The sequence below is a fragment of the Lonchura striata genome, chromosome 8 (genome assembly GCF_050655825.1).
Source record: "Lonchura striata isolate lonStrDom1 chromosome 8, ASM5065582v1, whole genome shotgun sequence".
NCBI classification, from domain to species: Eukaryota; Metazoa; Chordata; class Aves; order Passeriformes; family Estrildidae; genus Lonchura; species Lonchura striata.
Genome location: NC_140710.1, coordinates 31,270,725 through 31,291,082, shown reverse-complemented (window position 1 = coordinate 31,291,082; position 20,358 = coordinate 31,270,725). Strand labels below are relative to the sequence as shown.

General features: G+C 55.0%; 2 protein-coding genes and 1 long non-coding RNA gene across 3 annotated transcripts in view; 2 read left to right on the top strand and 1 right to left on the bottom strand.

Moving 5' to 3' along the window:
* Window positions 1–5,285, bottom strand: part of SUCO (SUN domain containing ossification factor) — a 38,216-nt gene extending 32,931 nt beyond the window's left edge. The window contains exon 1 of the mRNA XM_021545843.4: window positions 5,110–5,285. Coding sequence (XP_021401518.3) covers window positions 5,110–5,174 — 65 coding nt within the window. The 5' untranslated portion in view covers window positions 5,175–5,285. The remainder of the gene's footprint in view (window positions 1–5,109) is intronic.
* A 48-nt stretch (window positions 5,286–5,333) lies between these two features.
* LOC146766809 (uncharacterized) lies at window positions 5,334–10,951 on the top strand. Its single transcript, XR_014957137.1, has 2 exons — window positions 5,334–6,907; window positions 7,802–10,951. It is a non-coding gene; the product is annotated as an uncharacterized LOC146766809 (long non-coding RNA).
* Window positions 10,952–15,000: 4,049 nt separating this feature from the next.
* Window positions 15,001–16,049, top strand: PIGC (phosphatidylinositol glycan anchor biosynthesis class C). The gene has a single exon (XM_021545846.4). The coding sequence runs from the start codon at window positions 15,062–15,064 to the stop codon at window positions 15,938–15,940; it is 879 nt and encodes a 292-aa protein (XP_021401521.4). The 5' UTR covers window positions 15,001–15,061; the 3' UTR covers window positions 15,941–16,049.
* The last annotated feature ends 4,309 nt before the right edge of the window (window positions 16,050–20,358 follow it).

Here is a 20,358-nt window from a genome sequence, read left to right as displayed (position 1 = left end):
TGGCTTAAATTCATATGCCTGTCCACACAGGTGCAGCAGCAGCAGTGTCAGGAGCAGCAGCTGCTCTGCCCCAACTCATGCTAAAAACCCACCCTCAGTGCACCACAGCTCAGCAGAGTGCCAGGAGGGGGATGTTCCTGAAGTGCAGCAATGTGGATTTCAGCCTAGATCACTGTAAAGCTGCTATCACCTGACTCCCAGACAGGTATGGTGTATTTTTAATAGGCTGCTTATCTGTAAGGTATTTCAGCGTTATCTTGATTGCCATTTCAAAGCCTAGCTAAACCAAGTAATTGCCATTCCTTTGTGCACCTGAGCTGATTTTTGAACTGTTGGAACCTTTTACTAATATTCCAGTACAGTTTGTCATTCACATCAGTATTTTCACTCACGCAAGCTGTGGGACAAGTCTGTCTGCTATACCAGCTCAGTATTTCCAGCAAGAATTAAGAAAGGTTTTAGATTTACAGTACTAGGTTAACCTGCTCTTGGCTAAAACTTTTCATGCACATCCTCTCCAGGCTGAAGCACCTCAAGAGTGAACTTTATAAGACACTGCATGTCCTCCCCCTTGAAAGAGGCACAGAACCTCCCAAAAGCTGAATCAGTAATGAGAAGACAATAAAAAAACTACTCTGTACAAGAGTCACAGTAAGAACATCAAAGTGAAAAAGAACTAATAGCAGGCTAGAGAAAGACATTTCAGAAAGAGTACAAATTAAGTTCTCAAGAGAAGCACATTTCACTGCAACAGGCAAGGTCTTCTACACCAACACAGACACCTCGTGATGGGGTAGAGGCCACTTCAGTACACCATTTGCATAACAAACAAACTAACCTGAAATTTCTAGGACATATCTTTTAGAAGATACTGCATGAAAGCAACTCACTGATTTTCAAATCACTTTAGAAGGTAAAACATTCAATAATTGATTGAGCCAAGCACTTGTTTTGCATAAGACACTAGGGCCTCTGCTTGCATATACCACCTTCAGCATGAGCAGGCTGCAAGCTGGGCAGATTCAATTTTCATTTTTAGGAGTCCAAGAGTTCCAGTGCAGCTTTTGTCCCGACCTTAACCACAGAGCAAAGACCCTTCCCAACAGGATACTCCATACCTAGGAACATATTTTCCATTCTAAAAATCAGATGCCTAGAACAACAGTTCCGATTATACTAGTGCTCAAACAATTTCATTTATTCCTGCTAAAAAATGCACACGCACAGTGTTTATTTTAATATCAGCCTTCTGAAGAGATTTAAGTACTCAAGAGGAGAATCAGCTGAAAAAATTCTGAGCCCCACTACAGGCCAGTTACTCTTGTAGTCCTATCCAGATCATGAGGGCACGCATGAAAAAGAAAGAGGATTTCAGTGGCAAGAGGCTCATTAATGAGGCACAGTGGAACATAAACCTCTCACTCCCCAGCTCCACCACTCACACCTTCGTGCAATGAACAGAGGTGAGCTCCAGGCTTGAGCCACAAGTCAGTAATGAGACAAATAAAGGTTCAATCAGCAAAGGCTCCCCCGTGTGATCCCCAGTGTGATTTGCACAGCTCTCACCTGCGCAGCAGCAGCACCCGATGGACCCGGTGGTGTCACCACAGTGCCAGTCCAGCACTGGGGCTTTCAGAGCTCCTCACGGTTACAGCTTGCACAAGCACACCTTCCAAACCAGACAGAAAACGCAACCCCAAACTGCAAAAATCTTCTCGCATTAAAATCCACATGAATCCACACATTAATAGGCATGAATAAAAACCAGTATCCCTTTCCACTGTACTTGGTAACCCAGGCTTCATTCCTGGCTGTGCCACTGACCCAATCCGACCTCTACAATTTCCAGGGTACATTCTGATGGCGGACTTCAGTCAGAGCTCCTAGGCCAGGGGTTTGCCACCAAAATCAGCACATCTTGCTGTTAAATCACTTTGACACAAGGCATTTCCCGATGCAGGATACTCAAAGAGTAACAACTGAAGGATCCTGAAGTGTACATGCACTGACCCCCATCCTCCTTTTACTCACAGATGTAAAGCCAAGTAGCAGAGTTAATAAAAGCTAAGTAGGTCAGGATATGGCAGTGAACTTTCTGGGATAGAAAGACAAATTACTGGATGCACGATTTCTTTTTAAACTCCCGATTAACACTTACTAAGCACAGCTTATGGCAGGCAAAAGCTGATGTCAGAATAATTTACGCAGGTCACTCTTCAAAGAGCCATCACAGCTGGTCTCACTTCAGATAGTCCTGGTACCCTACAAGCTTCTAAACTTACTCCACTTCCTCAGCTCTGGATAGTGGCAAACTACAAAGCACTGCAAGTTTTAAATGTATTTTTTATATTATGATCATGCACACAAAGGGATTAACTGGAGCACTAAGGAGGTCTCTGAATTCAGGACAAGCGCACAGTGGAAGCCCCAAACTGCACAGATGCCTATTATTTTTGGAGCACTACATTCCTGAGCCATACCTCCAGCAGAAGTATTTCCCCAAAGCCATCCTGCTCTTTTGAAACTTGGAGCAATCCTGGTGGCTCAGGGCTCTCAGAGCTGTGGCTGGCCCAGCTTCAGGAAGCCCCAAGTACTGATAACTGACCCGAAGAGCATCACATCCCCTTTACTGAAAAGGCTCTGGCTAACAAACCCCTACGCATTCTTCTGCTTTTTTGTGCATCTCCTAAAACACTGCCATATTTTCAATGCCCAGGATGACATCTTCCACTTCCAGTGTCCAATCAAATCATTTCTCCCCCCAGCTGATCTTTGCTAATCAGTACCTCCTCACTCAACCAACTTTTTTAGGTGAGCTTGAAAACACAACATGAGAGACTTAGAAAATTCCTATTTTAAGCTTAGTTTCAAAGAAAGAAGCAAACAGCTGCTCTGAAAGAAAACAAAGCCCTGGTTAAAAAAAAAAAAAAAAAAAAAAAAGGGCAAGAAGTCCAAAAGTCCAAAACAGCCCCTTTGAATAGTTGTTTTATCTCTTGGGTTTTTCCCTGACTTTTGGGCCTCCATTTGATTATCTGTTGATAACCAGTTATACCTGTGAGGAAAAATTTCTCTTCTATTAGCACAGTAATTTGAAAATTACATCTCAAACAACTAAATGTAAAAAGCCAACATTTATCACACAAATCCTTCCATTTGCTATTTGAAATTTCTTAAATGCTAAAGTGAACAAAGGTGCTGATTTTCTTTACAATAAAAAGTTAAATAAATAACAACTTATCAGCTTCTACAGTGCACCAACTATGCATGAACCAACAGACTTCAAGACTTCCTAATTACAACTCTGACGTGACTACTGAAATTAATGCAGGTCCCAATGCCATCCTGTAGACAAGGTTTCAGACTCTCTAATGTGAACTCATATTTGCACAGCAGACTAGGAAACTGGAGTTACATCCCTCAACATTTAAATTAATCCACTGGCTCCTAACCAATAGCAGCCAGTGAGCAGGTTGCTTTTTTAAACTCTAAAAAAAGAGTTTTGCATTGCACTCCAATGCAAGCTCTGAGATCAGTTAAGACACTGCCTGAAAGAGCAATCCCTTTTGAAGGGTAACAAAAAGAGCAGCTCCATTTTCCTTCTACCAAAGAAAAACACAGAAGTTGTCGGGGATTTGAAGAACTAATACATTACTGCAACAAGACAGCTGAACATTCCTTCATTAATATGGAATTATCCTGAAAGAAGCCTAAACTTTTCCACAAAATCAAGTCCTGGTGAAACAGAAGACTAAGAACACAGTGACAAAAAAAATCAACCTGACCACCTATTGACCATTAAGCTAAAAACCCCTTCCACTAACAAATTACCTGGAGGCAGGAACAGATTGTCAGCCCTCAAGGCACTCTGAACAAGAAACAAAAACTGTTTTCTTAATAGGAATCTTATCTAAATTCTAAATTCTTATCTAAATCAACTAAAACCTGCTGCCAGAACTTCACTGTCCAAGGAACAAAGCTGTCTGGAGACAGTTCATGAGGCTCACAGCTCACTTGATCAAACCCCTGTGGCCAAGAGTTTTTTTGTTGTTTTTTTTTTTTTTTAATTTTGCTAAGTGCAAACACAGCAACAGCAACCGAGTTTTCAAGCACTTTTTAGATGTGCTTTTGTCTCCAAACCTCAAAATGTGATTACATGAACCAAAGCTGCTTCAGGACTGTCCAAACACAAGCATGAACAGCAGATTTGCAACTGATTGTGTAAAATAGAGGTGCCTGGACTCCCACTCTTCACCCAACTGTGAGACAAGCCAGAAGCTCAGGATGATTTCTTTTTTTAAGCAGACTACCTGAACAATCTATGGGAACCATGCTGTGGTAATACACCGAAGTGTGGCTGTTCTATTCACAATATCTGCAGTTATTGCTGTTCAAGCTGGCTATCAGCTCTCAAACAGTGACTCACCAAGTTCAAAGAGGGGCAAAGTTTAAGAAGGTTGGAACTTACCATAGAGAAATACATTATAATAATATTTATATTCTGGTAAATGTCATCTCTTAAAGGAAGTTTGAAAATAAAGTAAACGGGATGTTGGAACAAAGCACAGTTCAGGTAATCACTATAAAAAACACTGTCAAAGGCATAATCGATGCAAAAATAAGAGGGTTCATTTAGTTTGATTTAACAATACTCCTGAGAGACTCAGAGAAAGGGTTTCAAGAACAAGGCACCGTGATCTTCCAGAGGATAGCGCAGGAGCTCAGCCTGAAACTGGAAACGCAAGGATGCCTCGGGTAAAAGCACAGAGACACAACAACACACTTTAAACCTCGGGGTGCGCGGGGTCAGCCCTCACCCGACACCGCCGGTGACTCCTGCCGAGCTGGCAGCGGGAACCGCGCTGCCGGGAGCCGTCACCTTCCCGGGCCGAGCACCCGCGGGCAGCCCCGGAGGAAGCGCCTCGCCTTCCCCGCTGCCCGCGGGGCTGCTCCCGCTGGGAGCGCCCACAGCGCACCCGGGCCCGCTCCTGCGCCACCTGCCCGCGCTGGGGGCTCCCCGGCCCGGCCCCGCAGCTCCCTTCCAGCCCCGCCGCCCGAGCCCGGCTCTGCGCCGCCCGCCGCGGCGGGGCTGCGAGGGAGGCCGGCACTCACCAGAGCAGGGCGCAGAGCAGGAGGCAGGAGCCCAGCGCCAGGGGCCGGCGGGGCGGCTCCCTCATGGTGTCCCCGGTGTGGCTGGCGCGGCCGGGCCGGGGCGGCGCATCCTCCTGCGGGCGGCGCGGGGGCAGCGGGCGGCGCGGAGGGCACCGGCCGTGCCTGCGCGCGCCCCGCCCCGCGCGCGGCCGTTACTGCCCGCGGGCCCCGCCCCGCCCCGCCCCGCGCGCTGAGCTGGAAGGATGCGCGTCACCCGCTCCGCGCCGCCAGCCAATGGGCTCCGCGCTCCGCGCCTTAGCCCCGCCCTCCACCCCGCCGATTGGGCAGCGCGCCCGCCTCTCTCCGCCCCTCTAAGGACCCCGCTCTGTGAGGTGTCTGCGACAAACAAGCCGTTAAAGGGAAATCGCCATCGCGATAAACGGCGGCTGGCGGCCGAACCTCCGGCCGCGAGGCGCCTGAGGAGCGCCGCTGCCTCCGTTTCCAGGGGCATTTCAAGCACCGGCGCGCCCACGTGACGTCTCTTAATTATTTCTTTTTAATTTCGATCAGGCTTCTCTGCCGCCTGCCGAGCGCTGAGGCCCGCAGAGGGCATAGCCGCGCGGGGGCTGCCGGGAGTTGTAGTTCCGAGCTTCCGGCCGCCATTTTCCGTCGCCCTCAGGGCTCCGTGAGGGGCAGCGGGGCGCGGCTTCACCTGAGCTCGCGGGCGCGCCCGGGATGTGTCAGCGAGCATTCACATCCATCGTGGGAGCGGGGCCCGAGCAGGGAGCGCTGCCGGGGGGCGCTCAGGGAGCACAGGCCGGTGGCGGGTGGGACAGAAGCGAGGAGGAGCCCCGCTGGCAGCGGAGCGGTGGAAGAACGCACCGGCTGTTAACGAAACACGAGGCGGTCTGGGGTAACCCGGCCCCGGCGCGCCCCTGTGCAGCAGGAAAGCCTCAGTGCTGCCGAGAGCGGCGGCAGGGCCGCTGACAGGCCCGGCCCGGCGATCCGGCGGGGATCAGGGGCGATCCACGCTGCAAACGCGCACACGGCAGGGCCGGGCAGGAAGGGCGGCCCGGCCCGCGGCGGGCTGTGCATCACGGCCGTCCCAGCAGCAGCGGGTCACGGCTGCTGCTTCCACAGAGCAGCTGCAGCCTCTGACCCGGCCCTTACGGAGCCCTGCCACGGCGTGCCTGCAGTCAGCCAGCAGCGGACACCTCTGGAAAGTCTTTGCGACTGTTCTTGCACTGATTTTTCACCCCTGTGACTTGGTGCCTTCCTTAACACATGGTACTCCCTGCTGTTGTGACATTTCCAGCGCAGGTCCCACCCGCTCTGTTTGAACCGGGTCCGGGAGCCTAGGGGCATTTGCCCATCCCAGCAGCACAGCCTTGGCCACAGAGTGCCTGCTGAGCATGGCTGGGACCAGAGCATCCATCCAGGAAGCTCTGGAAATTCAAACACCTGCTGATGTGGCTGCTGGAAGAGCTGGTAAACATTCATTAACTCATTGCTGAGTACTGCCAGCCAGAGCTCTTGGCCTCAGTGCTGCCATGGGGTATGGCTGAGCCTGTCTCCATTCCAGGGACAGGAATTCCTGCAGCCTCCCCGAGCACTGGAGAAGGCTCTAAAGCCACACTGGCTCAGCCCAGGGGGCTGCTCCCTCTTGGCACGGCTCCCACACACTGTGATTCCATTAGGAGTAAGCACAGCTTAGACCAAGCACAGCCACAGAGCTCTCACCGACGACACATCACGTCAGGGGAAGCTTTACAGTGCTGGGATCCTGGAGGAAAAGCCCCTTTGAGTCAGTCCCCACCAGGTATGAGCAACCCTGAGAAAAGCCTGGATCAGCCAGGCAGGGTCTTGATGTCCCCACCTCTGCCATACCCACCCACCAGTGCTTGCTAAGCTTGTTTCCCAATCACTGATGAGCAAGAGTCAAAAAAATTACAGATTACCCAATCTCCGAGCTAGAGCCCCTAATTAACCCAAAACCCAGTGGCACATGGGGTTACCAGAGAGCAAATATTTGTATGAAATTCTCAAAAAGTGCTGCATGTTTGTAGCAGGGATTTTTTTTTTCCTTTTTTTTTTTTGCTTGCTCTTGGCCAAATTTCTCATAGAAAACCCCAGGAGCTGGCAAGTGGCACAGGTCCCATGTAGTCCTGGGGCTGAATTTGAGCTCACCCTGCATCCCTGGGCAGGAAACATCACTCTGCTGATCAGGAATAAAATCTGGGCTGTGGTGCTTGGCACCCCGGGTAGGGAAAGCTGGAGGAGGCCACCCAAGGGACACCTTTGAAGCAGCAGGAAGGAGGAGGTGGTGCTGTTTTACCTGCCCAGTGATGGGGCAGTGCTCATCCACTGCACCCCAACATTCCATCAGGCTGGCTGTAGATTATCCCCCAGAGATTTGGGCATTTTAGGATGACTTCTGGAGAGACAGCTGATCCTGGGGTACACCCTGGGCCTCTGCCTTTCAGCACTTTGCAGCATTTGTTTGCTGCAGTGGGAAAACCTCTCCCATTCATCCCTATCTGCTCTTTACAAAGGCTTTTTCTTTTCCCATGTGTTGCCTATTTTTTTTTCCACATGTGATTTAATTCACACAAACACCTTCCTCTTCTGACTATTGATCTTGGCTCCTTACTGGTTAAAATAAACTAAATCTTTCATAAGCAGGTTCTGACAACACAACTTTTGTTCCTTCCAGACACAATTTCCTGTTTAATTTCCTGACTGTTTCTTACTTGGTAAAGGAAAAGCTGTAAATTGCAAGATTGCTTCAGAGACCTTCCTCTGACTTCAGATGAACCATTAACCACTTGCAGGAGAGAATCCAGCAAACCAGCACAAAACTTGTAAAAAAAAATCAATTTCTTTTATATCTCCGGCGATTCGCACCAAAAGGAAGGCTGTGCAAAAATTAAAGGTTGGAATCATTTTCCTTGGAAAATCAAACAGGAGCAACTCCACCTCCAGCTGAGCAGGTAATTGCTCTTTCATCACTCAGCAAACTGCCTGTGACACATGGGCTGTGCCTCCCTGGTCTCACATGGAGACATCCCCCTGCACGGGCTCTGATTCCCACTCCCACACTGCTTTAAATCCCGGGAGATGCTCCCGCGGTCACAGTGACCAACACATCCACCAACACATTCCCGCCTGATCCAGCGGCACATTCCCGCAGGCAGGGTCACCTGCGCCCTCTGTGCACGGAGCCTGCTTAGGGTTAATTAACGTGCTTAGGGTTAATGAACGTGGGCTGGCGCCGGGCAGCCTTGGCACGCAGGGACACGGTGACACCAGCTGGGGCTGCCTGGCCTGGTGCAGCAGAGCCACTGCTCAGATCTGCAGCCAGCAGCCCCAGCCCTGCCTGGAAGAGCCCTGATTGTGGCACGGGTGGCACAGTGCCACGGCTCCAAAGGCAGGATGGAGCCAGGAGCGCCCGTGCCAGCCCCTTGGGCAGCTCTTGCAGGGCACAGCCGTGTCCAGGTATCCTCCACTTGGCTCCAAGTCCCCTCTTTAGTGGGGACTTAGTGGGGTTTTAGCTCAAAACCTGGAAGTCAAAACTTCATGGAAAATGAAGAAAATGAATTGAAGTGGAATGTCACTTTTGAAAATGTTTGTATTTTGGCTTCTCATTTCATGTGGCTAAATTTTAACTTTGCCTCGAAATAGGAGATAAAATGATTGCTCCAGTGGGGATGCCCAGGCAGGGCACAGCTGCAGCATCTCCTGGCCCTGCTGCAGAACCACAGAGCCTCTGCATGACAGCAAACACTCTTTCCTACAGCCAGTGCTCGGGAATGGATGGAAAACAGCTTCCAGGGGAAGGGATCCACCTTATCCTAGCCTGGCTGGCAGGTGTTCCAGGCACAACTTCAGCAGCAGCTGGCTGTGACAGCAGTGCAGAGCCCTGGTGCTGGAGAAGACAATGTGCTCAGCCACTGGGGAGCTTCTCCTACTGTCTGATGGGGCTGATGGAACGGGGAAAGTCCAAAGGCTGCTGCCAGCTGGGACACAGAGAATCCACATTAATTCCTGCTCTCAAGATGGAAATGTGGTGTGGGCCTGGGGGCTTGCAGTGGGGTGAACCGTGCTGGGTGCCTTGGTGCCCCTGGTGCTTCCCAACACCTGCTGTCCCCTGGGAAAAGAAAAATCAAATTTCACTGCAGAAACCGAGAAACGGCAAAACTTCACAATGAAAGCGTGAAGCTTTTTTTAGCCTTCATTTCTGGGAGGACAGCGTGGGCTGAAGCTTCCCCTTCCCTCTTCTCCCTCTGCCCTGGGGCGAGAGGAAGGGCTGGGAAAGCACCTGGTCAGCCCGGGGCCAGTTTCCTCTATGGCCCTGTGCAAATCAAGGCCGCAGTGGGGGATGTCACTAGTGCCTGGTCCGGGGCAGGGCACCCGCGGCTTTCTCAGCACAAACCCAAAGCTGAGACCCATCCCCGGGCTGGAGGGTGCACAGAGCCCTGGGCAGCAGTGCCAGAACATGGGAGGGTGGCACAGCCCACACAGGAGCACCAGCAGCTCTGCTGGATCCCAGCGGTGGGGATGAGGGACACAAAGGGCTGACCAGGCACACACAGGGAGCCACACAGGCTCAGCCACCTCCCTTCCCCTTTCTGCCGACTGCTGAAACAAACTGAATTCCCACCTGGCCCCATCCCCTCCCTGCCAGCTATGTGCAAACAGGCAGAGGGTAGGGGAGTGGCTGGCAGCAGGAGTGTCACTCCTCAGGGACTCCTGCTCCAGGGGAGCAGAATACCGGGCAGCCCTGCCCCGTGGTTTGGGACAGGAGGAGCTGGTTTTGCAGGGAGAAGCACTGCAGGTGTGAAACACCCCTCAGCCCCACATCACTGCTCTTACCGAGCACCTGGGCTCCTGCTTGGAGCTCCAGGGGAGAGGGCAGGAAGGGCTCCTGCTGTGAGTATCTCCTGGGAAATCACTGTGTTTCCAGACTGAGGCCGTGCTGTGTTTGAACAAAAGCTTCTTTATTCTTTACTAGGCAAATAGGAAGGTGAGCACAGAGCAGGATCCTCTCACAGCACACCAGGCTGAAACAGGGAGTTGCAACCTCTTTTTGACCTGTGCACAGCAATTTTTCCCCAGCTACACTTCCTAGAAAAACCAACAGTGTGTGCATACACGGTTTCCTCCAATATCCCCCTTTACAGAATGAAAATGTCTCCATGGCAGACATACAAACCTTGTTACAAACTCTGGGTCCTTCACACTTCTCCCCCTGTGTCCCAGAGCTGCAAGGGGAGGGAAGTGGCTGCTGTAGGAGGCTCAGGGCAGGCAGAGTTAGCACTGGGGAGCTGCTGTGGGGCTCCATCCCTTGGGGGGACATTGCTTTTGCCCTCTGTGCAGTTGGGTTTTCCGTGTTTTGCCACCTGCAGCTCTTGATGCCTTTCCACCAACTGTGGAAGAGCTGGGTCAGCAGTTCACATCCCATCCCTACACTACACATTTAGGGCTAAACAAGGTGGAACAGTGAGAAACCTCTTGGCAAAGCTTTGTTTTGGGGCCCCAGCCCTGCTGTGCCAGGTCTTGGAGACACCCGTGTGGACTGTAAGACCTTCCTTGTTCCCAAACCTCAGTTTCCAGCTTCCATGACAACCCATGCTCAGGTCCCAGGGGCAGTTTTATTATTTTATCCCCAGGTGTGGTTTCCTTCCTGCACCTCTGTGCTAGAGATGTGCCACATACAGCTGAAGCTTGAGCTGAGCTTACCTGAGCTGCTGAACTTTGGACTCATCCCACCCTGGAGCACCCTGCAACTGGCAGAGCACATTGCTAATGTCACCTTTGGCTGTAGTTTCCTAGAGTTTTGTTTGTTTTTTTTTTTCCTTTTAAAGCAGATTATAAACAAAAACATCTTTACTAGGTGACAGCTTGACCCTGATGGAGTTCCCCTGCAAAACAGGTCCTGCTGTGACCTACTGCCCTGGAGCTGGCCAGGCCCTGGGCTGGGCTGGCTTGTCCCTTTTTCCAGAGCCCGGAGTGGGTGCTGGGGCAGCTCCAAAGGGCTGTGGAGATCCATGCTGACCGTCAGGGAATGCCAGCAGTGAGGGAGCTCAGTTTCAAACCCTCCCCACGTGCTGTGTTCCAGAGGTCACATCCCTGCAGACACGTACCTTTCCACATGTCATCTCTCCTGCCCCACATTCTCAGCCAGACCCTCAGCCTTCCCATCCTTCTCCCCCTGCAACAGGCTCAGCAAATCCCAAACCTTGCCCAGGCAGATGCCAGTCCAGTGTGGGCTTCTCAGACCCAATCCCATTTTCCTGGACTGCTCAGCCTGGCTCTGAGCAGGGTTTCTCCAGCAGCCTTGGTACCTCCTCATCTCAGCTCAGGAAATCTGACCTGCACAGAGGAAAGGGAGAGCCTGGGAGAGCTGGAGCAGCACCAGACTCCTCCGTGTCCGGGCCCTGCAGGGCTCCCCAGGCAAGCAGCCCTGTCTGCCCCAGCATCCCCCTACGGGGCTCAGCCCAGCTGCAAGGCACTGGGCTGGTGTCGTCCCAGTCCGTGCTGGGGACTGAATCCAAACAGTCCTTAAATAGGTGACTGCAGGAGAGCAGGCATAGCCTGTGTCATGGGGCCTTTAAGGCAGGAGACATCTCTGGACATGGAAAAATGCAGCAGCTGGAGCTGCGCCAACCTCCCCCCTCCCTGAACAACATTCCTGCGAGGGACGGTTTGGCTCCAGGGTCAAAGGGGAAGGCTTGGGGGATGGCTCGGCAGAGAAATGAAGCCCAAGAATCCACGGCTGTGCCGTGTCATTCCTGTGGGGTGACACGCAGGGATGCAGGGAAGAGCCCTGTCTGAGGGACAGGGAGGGGTACGGGATCTGTCCTCATCCGTGCAGCCTCAGGCCGCTCGGAGCCTTAGCAGAGTGTGCTGCTCAGTTCCTGTGAGGCCTGTCCCTGCAGCACAAGTGATGGGCCCGTCCCAGGGGGAATCAGACACACCTGGAGGCAGCCCTGAGCCAGCGGTGGGGATGCAGTGCCTGCCATACTTTGGTATTCAAATAGCTCCAGTGGAAGTCCAGAGCAATCCCAGCTATTTCAGTTCCAGCCTGTCACCTTTTCCAGCCTTCCCTCCAAACAACTTCAGCAGTGTATCCCAACATTCAGAGGTGGCAGACACTGAACAAACCTGTAGTGGGGTCCCTTTGCAGGAGGCAGGGCAGAGCCAAGCCTCAGCATACACGGAGTTTGTAGGGCCATGGCACCCAGCTCCTCATCCCTGCATTTCAGCAGAGGAGCTCCAAACACTCCAAGCCACCCCACAGCCTCTCCAAAGGCCAGTGGCACTTGGAGACTTGTGAGGTGAGGGAGGTCTTGTGGCACAGAACCCGGAGTGGGAATTTAGATGTTCACAAAGGACTTTTGTATTCTTGACCTTAGCTGTTGCTTATCCCTTCCAGGAGAGCTCCCAGGAGGGGTGAGAGATGACTCCATGGCACAAGGTCCCCTCTGAGCAGCAGGGCTGGCTGGTGACAGTGACGTGGCAGGTCCTGTGGTGAGGGACAGCTGTGCAGGCAGGAGTCGCTGCCCTGCAGCAAAGTCTGGGCCACCTGGGCAGGGCTGAGCTGCCCTTTGCACCGTGGCCGGTTCCATCACACGTGGCAGTCACACGCTGTCCCCTCCCAGGGACAGTGCCAGCACAGCAGTGGCAGCTGCTTCGTCCCAGACCCTGCTGGGGTCTCCCAGGCACCGGGTGGGTGCCCGGCCCTGTGGGCCTTGGCACTGGCTGGCATTGCCAGGGGGGCAGAGCCAACGGCAGAGATCCCCTTGTCTGGCTGGGCACCCGTGTGGGGCTCCAGCCGCCGTGCTGGATCTGCCAGAGGGGTTTGGCTTTGCTGGCATCACCAGCGTGGCTCAGGAGCGCTGTGAGTCACTGACCTGCCCCAGCCTCCCGCCTCTCCCTGCCTCCAAAGGCACTTTGCTGGCCCACAGCAGAGATTTGAAAGGGTACATGAAGTACCCCTCACCTCTGTTCTCTCCGCTGAGGTTTCTACGTGAACCTGACCACGTGGAAGCAGCCTCGTGCTCCAGCCCAGCCTGCTCTTCTTGGTCCCCAAAGATCACGATGTGCAGAGAGCCCAGGGCCAGGTTACAGCAAACCTGCTGTCACCACCCACAGCGAGAGTGCAGCATTGCTGTGCCCATGCCCACGGGAGGTGGAATTCCTCGTCTGTGGTGGTCGTGGCACTTTTCAGAACAGCAGGAATGGCACTCTGCTCTCCCAGCTTTCCTCCTGCATGCCCCAGCTTTACTCTATGACTTTGGGAGAAGGACATTTCGTTCAAAATCTCAAGTTCCCAGGCCCTGGGCACCAAGGCAATGCCAGCAATCACAGGAGCTGGCAGCACTCCCTGTTCCTGTGGGCACTGCCTTGTGCACATGGAGGCATGTGCATGCCTCTGTGCAAAGCGTGGGGCTGGGGGCTTTTAGGGAGGGCAGCTGAAACTGAGTCCAGCTCCATCCTGGCTTGGAGCCTGCTGGCATCGCCCCTTGGCATGGGCTACCTGCACAGGGTGAGCAGCTGCCTCTGCCCTGCCGAGCAAGTGCAGTGACACGGGGCTGGGAGGTGGCACTCGTGAGATGTCACTGTGGTGTGGCTCAGCCTGAGGTCCCCCACAGGCACAGCAGCAGTGTGGGTGTTACCTGCTGCTCTGCACGTACCTGGATGAGGTGGGATCTGTTTGCAAAGTCTCCTGTGACAGGCCCGGGGTGAAAACAACCAACAGCTCCTCCGCCTGTTGCCGCTGGGACAGCAGGGCCATGAACGCCCTTCCCACAGCACAAACAGGGCACTGTTCAGGGCTGCTTTGCCCCGGGACGAGGCCTCTCGGCTGAGGCCAAATTAAGCAGCTCCTCAGCAGCAAGAACCTCTCAGGGGCTGGGAAGGCTCTGACCTGAGCACAAGCAAATACAGTCTTGGGGAAAAGACCTCTGGCCTCTGTGAAACCTTCCTTAATCCTCCCTGTCCTCTTGCTGCACCTGCTGAGTCCCTTTGGTGTGGACATGGGCGGCACAGGAGATGGATGGAAGTCCCTGCAGAGCCGTGCCTCTCCAGCCCTGCTTTCCTCCTCCTGCTCCTCTCTCGGGCAGGGCAGGACTGAGCTGTGAGCAGGCAGGAGCTGCAGGGAAAGGGCGCCCTGTAGCATCACACCCACATTCCTGAGCTGGCTGCTGGAGCCTGGTTTGGCCAGAAAAGCAGGTGCCTCTCTGGACCGGGACACGGAGTGGGGCTTGCAGCGCGGGCTGAGGTCAGGCTCCCAGCAGCACCGGGATATGCAAGCACAGAGAGGCCCTGGCTAAACCCCATCGGCCGGCTCTGCCCTTCTCGGCGGCTGCCTTTGGGCTGCAGGGAGACAGCCCTTGGGAGCAGGGCAGCAGCATCCCTCCTGCCCGCTGGGCCGCCGGCTTGCGGGGCTGGGCAGAAGCGAGACAGCCCCAGCAGGCACCGGCAGCAGCTGCCAGAGGGACACGGCCTTGCGGCTCTCGGGATGGGCAGATCCCAGCACGGAGCTGCGGTGTGCCTTAACCCACCCCCAGAGGCTGCTGAAGCTCACACGGGGCGGGGGGAGAGGGCGTGACCCATCTCAGGCGTGACGGTGCCGGACCCGAGTGCCGGTCCCGTCCCGGGGCTCCGGCCCGTGTTGTCCCGGGGCTCCGGCCCGTGTTGTCCCGGGGCTCCGGCCCGTGTTGTCCCGGGGCTCCGGCCCGTGTTGTCCCGGGGCTCCGGCCCGTGTTGTCCCGGGGCTCCGGCCCGTGTCGTCCCGGGGCTCCGGCCCGTGTTGTCCCGGGCTCCGGCCCGTGTCGTCCCGGGCTCCGGCCCGTGTCGTCCCGGGGCTCCGGCCCGTGTCCCGGGCTCCGGCCGGGAGGTGGCGCCCGCGGGCGCCCCGGCGTCCCTTGCGCCACCTCCGGCGGCGGCGGGGCCCGCCCGTGCCGGGGCCATGGAGCCGGGGCCCGGGCGGCGGTGGCAGAAGGTGCTGTACGAGCGCCAGCCTTTCCCCGATAACTACGTGGACCAGCGGTTCCTGGAGGAGCTGCGGAAGAACGTGCACGCCCGGCAGTACCGGTACCAGGCCGTGGTCTTCCAGTCGGGAGCCGTGGTGCAGCAGCTGTGCAGCGTCTGCGTCTTCGTGCTCACCTGGTGGTACATGGACGCCGGGATGCTGAGCCCGCAGGGGCTGTTCGGAGCGGCGCTGGCGTCCTCCCTGCTCGGCTATGTCCTGTTCGACGCCGTGGACGGCGGGGCCGGGCGCTGGGCGAGCGGGCGGACGCGCTGGGCTGACCTCAAGAGCACGCTGGTGTTCGCCGCCTTCACCTACGGCTTCTCGCCGGTGCTGAAGACGCTGACCGAGTCCATCAGCACGGACACCATCTACGCCATGTCGGCCCTCATGCTCCTGGGGCACCTCATCTTCTTCGACTACGGCGCCAACGCTGCCATCGTGTCCAGCACGCTGTCCCTCAACATGGCCATCTTCGCCTCGGTGTGCCTGGCCTCGCGCCTGCCTCGCTCCCTGCACGCCTTCGTCATGGTGACCTTCGCCATGCAGATCTTCGCGCTGTGGCCCATGCTGCAGAAGAAGCTGAAGGCCCGGACGCCCCGGTGCTACGTGGGGGTGACGGTGCTCTTTGCGCTGGCAGCGCTGGCGGGGCTGGCCACGGTGTCCAGCGTGGGCGCCGTGCTCTTCGCCTCCCTGCTGCTCGCCGTCTCCTGCCTCTGCCCCTACTGCCTCATCCGCCTCCAGCTGCTCAAGGACAACATCCACGGGCCGTGGGACGAGGCTGAAATCAAGGAGGACCTCTCCAGGTTCCTCATGTAGGCCTGGCCCAGGGGGACCCTCTGCTGTGAGCTGTGAGAGGTCCTGGCTGGGGGACAGCCCTGTGGGGGAGGACACCTGAGCCAATAAATCTATCACAGGGCAACAAGGACCACTCTTGTGTTCCCCTCAGGACGTGTTTCCAGCCCTGTCTTGCGTGGGTGTGGTGAAGGAAGGAGCTGAGCCCGCAGGGGAGCGGGCAGGCAGGGAGGAGTCGGCTCTGGCCCCGGGTACAGGGGATGTGTCCCACGGTGTCCTGAGCCCCAGGACCCTCAGGGGGTGCTGGGCACTGCCGCACTCCCCGGGGAGGCTGGAGGGCAGGGCTGCTGATGGAGCTGCAGGGCCGAGCACCAGGGCTCGAACGGGGGCAGAGCCGTCCTCACCTGCACCGTGGCCCTTGTGGGTGCCAAAATAGCCTCACACCACCGCCAGACACCACGTTACCCTAAATCCCTTAGGAGCTGGGGGGGATGAGAGGGCATCACGCCTTCCTCTCCTCTCTAACCCCTTTCCGGAGGCAGATCTGGCCTTGCTGCAGGGCTAGACCCCGAGGCAGAGGGATGGAGCTCAGCACATCCCCATGGGCACACATCCACCTGCGGGGGGATGCCAGGCTGCTGGGACAGCGGCAGGGATGACAACGGGCGTGGAGCTCCCACCGACCCCGTGTGTCCGGGGTCCGTCTGTCCGGGGTCCGTCTGTCCGACAGCGCTCCCACCACAACAGAGGGCGCTCCCGGCCAACGAGTGCCGCTGGGGGCCCGGCGGGACGGGCGGCCCCGGTGCGGGACCTCCCGGCGCTTTCCGTGTCCCCGTCCCTCGGCGAGCCCGGCCCTGCTCCGGCCAGCCCGGGGAGCAGCGCCCCGCGGGATCAAGGGATGCCCACACCTGCCCCAGCCTCGCAGGGCTGCATTTGGCATCGCCCCGGTGCTCATGGAACTTCTCTTTCGGAAAAGCTGCAGGAGTGCAGCTTCTGCTCCATTTTCCCCGTCGCAGCGAGCTGGCGCTTTTCATGCGCTCCTCGGGTTTTCTCGGAAATGAGCAACCCCCGGCGGAGTCCCCAACACCTCCAGTGCTTTCTTACTGCTCTTGCCAAGTGTTAAATGTTGCTGCTGTCGCCTCGGTAACGACTACATCTCATTTTGCTTTTAATTAAAACCTGTAGAAGTTTGGAGCCCGTGCTCAGGTCTCGCAGGGAGCACAGAGTAGCCAGATGCTCAGAGTCAGTGTGACATTTTTTAGCTCTGCAGGAAGGAGACTGTTTAGTCACAGGGGGGTTTCCCAGAAAGCTGCTCGGTGACCCCGATGTCCCATCTGAGACTGGGTTAATGCCAGTGTAACGCTGCCAACCCAAAAAGATTCACAGAGCAAGGCTGGACTGTAAATCAAAAATAAACCAAATCTCGTCTGCTTGGCCCCAGGCTATCACAGCAGAGGCTGCAAGAAAGCAGAGTTTCTGTAGCACCCACTCCTCCATGGGGAAATACTTCCCCACAAAGTACCTTTCCCAAATTCTGTCAAAAGCAGCTGTGGGTTAGGAACACTGCAAGCATTGACCACTCAAACATTTCACGTGGTGGAGATGGGCACAGGCTGCCACCTGCGTCTCAGCCAGAGCAGGACCTGTGCAGATGCAGGGACTCGGATGCAGCAGGCTCCATCCCCCAGCTCCAGGGGCTGCAGACTGTGTCCCACCCAGCCCTGCCCGCTGCCCACAGCCCCAGACCTCTCTGCTCTGCCCCATCCTTCCCTTCATCTCCTTAGAACGAGCCATAGGATTCTAGAATTACAACAGCCTCAGTCCTTGCCCAGAGACCCACTAGGGAAAGGCTCAGCCCTCCCCTCAGCTGCCCACAAGGATGGTCTGCCCACCCTAACCTGGGAAATGAAACCAAAACCCACAGCCTGGATGCACAAAGGGCTTTGAAGGAAGGAGGAATGCATAAGAGAGCCAGGGAGACACAAAGGGCAGGCAGGGTCTCCCTAGGACTTCCCTGACCTTCTCCTGAGGACGTGTGCTCTGCAGTGCTGTTGCTATTTAAGCTGCTGTACAAATGGCCATTACTGGTGTGTCTGCATGCCTGAGGTCAGAGTACCCTCTACAGAGCAGGATTTGGCCATAACTCTACATCCCACTAAAGCTGGATGTCCTTTGGGCATTTGCTCCCTGAGCAAACCCCCACTGAGACCCAAGAAGTGGGTCCTTGGCTGTTGATGCAACAAACACTTTATCAACTAACCCTAAGGGGTTAAATGTTCTTTTGCATTCCAAGTTTCTTTCCTTTAAGGTTCAGTCCCTGAGATCAGTCCTTCCTGGGACTTTTGGTTTGAAGCTGGCCAAATGTGAGTAGCTGTGAAGTGGCTGGGGATCAGCCTGGCTCCTGGGGGAGCTGCTGACACGTGCCAGCTGGGATCTCCATCTCCAGCTTTGCTGCAGGGAAAAGCCAGTGTCAGCCACCCACACGTGGGGGCCTGGATCTGGGAAGCCTGTGAAGAACAAAGCTCGGCTCTTTGATCAGGAAACCCAAACAGGATTTTGGTCCTAACCCATCCACTGCCCTGTAGTGTCACTGGTGCAGCAGCCTTGTCCTTCTGCCCCTGGCCACACCACCAGGGCAGGCTGCAGACTGCACAGACAAGGTGCAACAGCTTCTTCAGAAAGCCACCCTGTGAGCTGATGTTGAACAATGTGCCAGGGTTTCCCAGCACACCAGCTCCTGTGCCTTTCTACTGAATAGATTTTAGAAATGGTCCTATTTTCAACAATATTTTTTACCGAATATTTTGTAAGAAGGTAAAGATTTGTGTGGAGGATTTACCAGCATAAAATGCCCCAAGAGACCAGTATGTGCCTTCCAGCCTAATGTGTGGAGGCCAGCAGGCAGCTGGGAGCTCAGCAACAGCTCCTGGCTGGGTGCTGTGGTCAGGCCAGTGAGCTAATCCACCTTTATCTGCTGTTGGTACCGTGTTGTAGCACAGAGAATGGATTGCAGGGAGAGCTTCCCCCAGCGCGGAACGGATTTTTGAACAACCTGGAGAAAAAGCAGCTTGTAAAGTTCAGTCTACCCCCCTTCCCTTTTACCTGAGGCATGGGCAGAACCTCCTCAAGAGCTCACCAGGTACAAACACTGCTGCTTCTGCAGTACTCCTGACAGTGCACAATTCCTGAACTCTGCTGAGGAGTTTCTGCCTCAGCACCTGATGGGTTCCACAGGTGAAAGCTACAGCCACCCTCAGCTATTCCATGCTTGGGAGTAGCTTTCCTGGAACTGTAGATCCAGTTGTCTTCCAGTTGTTTTCCTGGAACTGTAGGTCTCCATTGCTCCTGGCCCAGTCCCAGCAATTCCTAGTTTAGCATATGCAGTTCAAAGGTATAGCACTTCTTACTACACCGTTGCTGTTTCTTTCTTCTTGGTCTACCAAAAGACCAAGTGAGAAGTCAGAAGAAGGAAAATTGTCTATAAGTCTACAGCTTTCTGGGTTTATATCCCCTTCTATTTTGAGCAAACTCAGTGTCTGGTATTTACCAGCTCATACAGGTGGTTCAGCAGCTCTCTGGATATTTTAGAGGTCAGTGGGACCCAAATCAGCTGCAACAAGAGGAACTGCCCAATTTCAGCAAAGCTGTCAGACCAGCCTTGAGAACAAGCACAGGCTGGCTGTCACCTGGCCTCCTGCACACACCCAGATCTCATCCCCTCCTCTGCCCCATCCTGAGCAGAGCCCTGCAGCTCCCTGCCACCATCCCCTCCCTGCTGCCCGGGACCCTCTCGTTTGGGCCCCTGGAACACCAAGGCCAGTGCCCAGTGGTGCCTCCTTACCTGGTTTGTGAGATACCCCCTTGGCTTTTCTGGGAGGAAAAACAGCCAGTTAAACCCATCTGACTCCTCACAGACTTCTCTGGCACCCAAAACAAGCACATCATCTAAATCCCAGACTCTCTTTCCCACAGGGATGGACACATTTGGAATCCCAGAGGTAGCTCCTTACAGCTGTTTGAGCTCAGATGCTCCAGCGAGATCAGCTTGCAAGGAATTCAGAGGTTTAGCTTGAAGAAAATTGTTGGAACAGCTGCAATTTATTTATAATTGTGCAGATTAATCAGTCTAGGGACTGTCTAGAGACTGCTGCTCCTTTGAGTTTCCGCTCAGCCAGGTGCTGCTGCTGGTGCACTGGACATATTTTGGAACTCTGCTGGCTGCTCTTCCGGCTAATGCTAAGCCAAAGCCATTGATATGGAGCAATCCTGGTGCTGAATGCATTCAGAAGTGCTGGAACTCCAGCAGAATGTCCATCCCTCCCTCCACAACCTTGGAGGGTGGGAGCCCCCACATAGCCCAGGTAATTTCTCCCACGGGGTAAGAATGTCTCAGTGGGAGAAAGAGTGAGTAGACCCTCCAATACAAACACAGGACACACTCC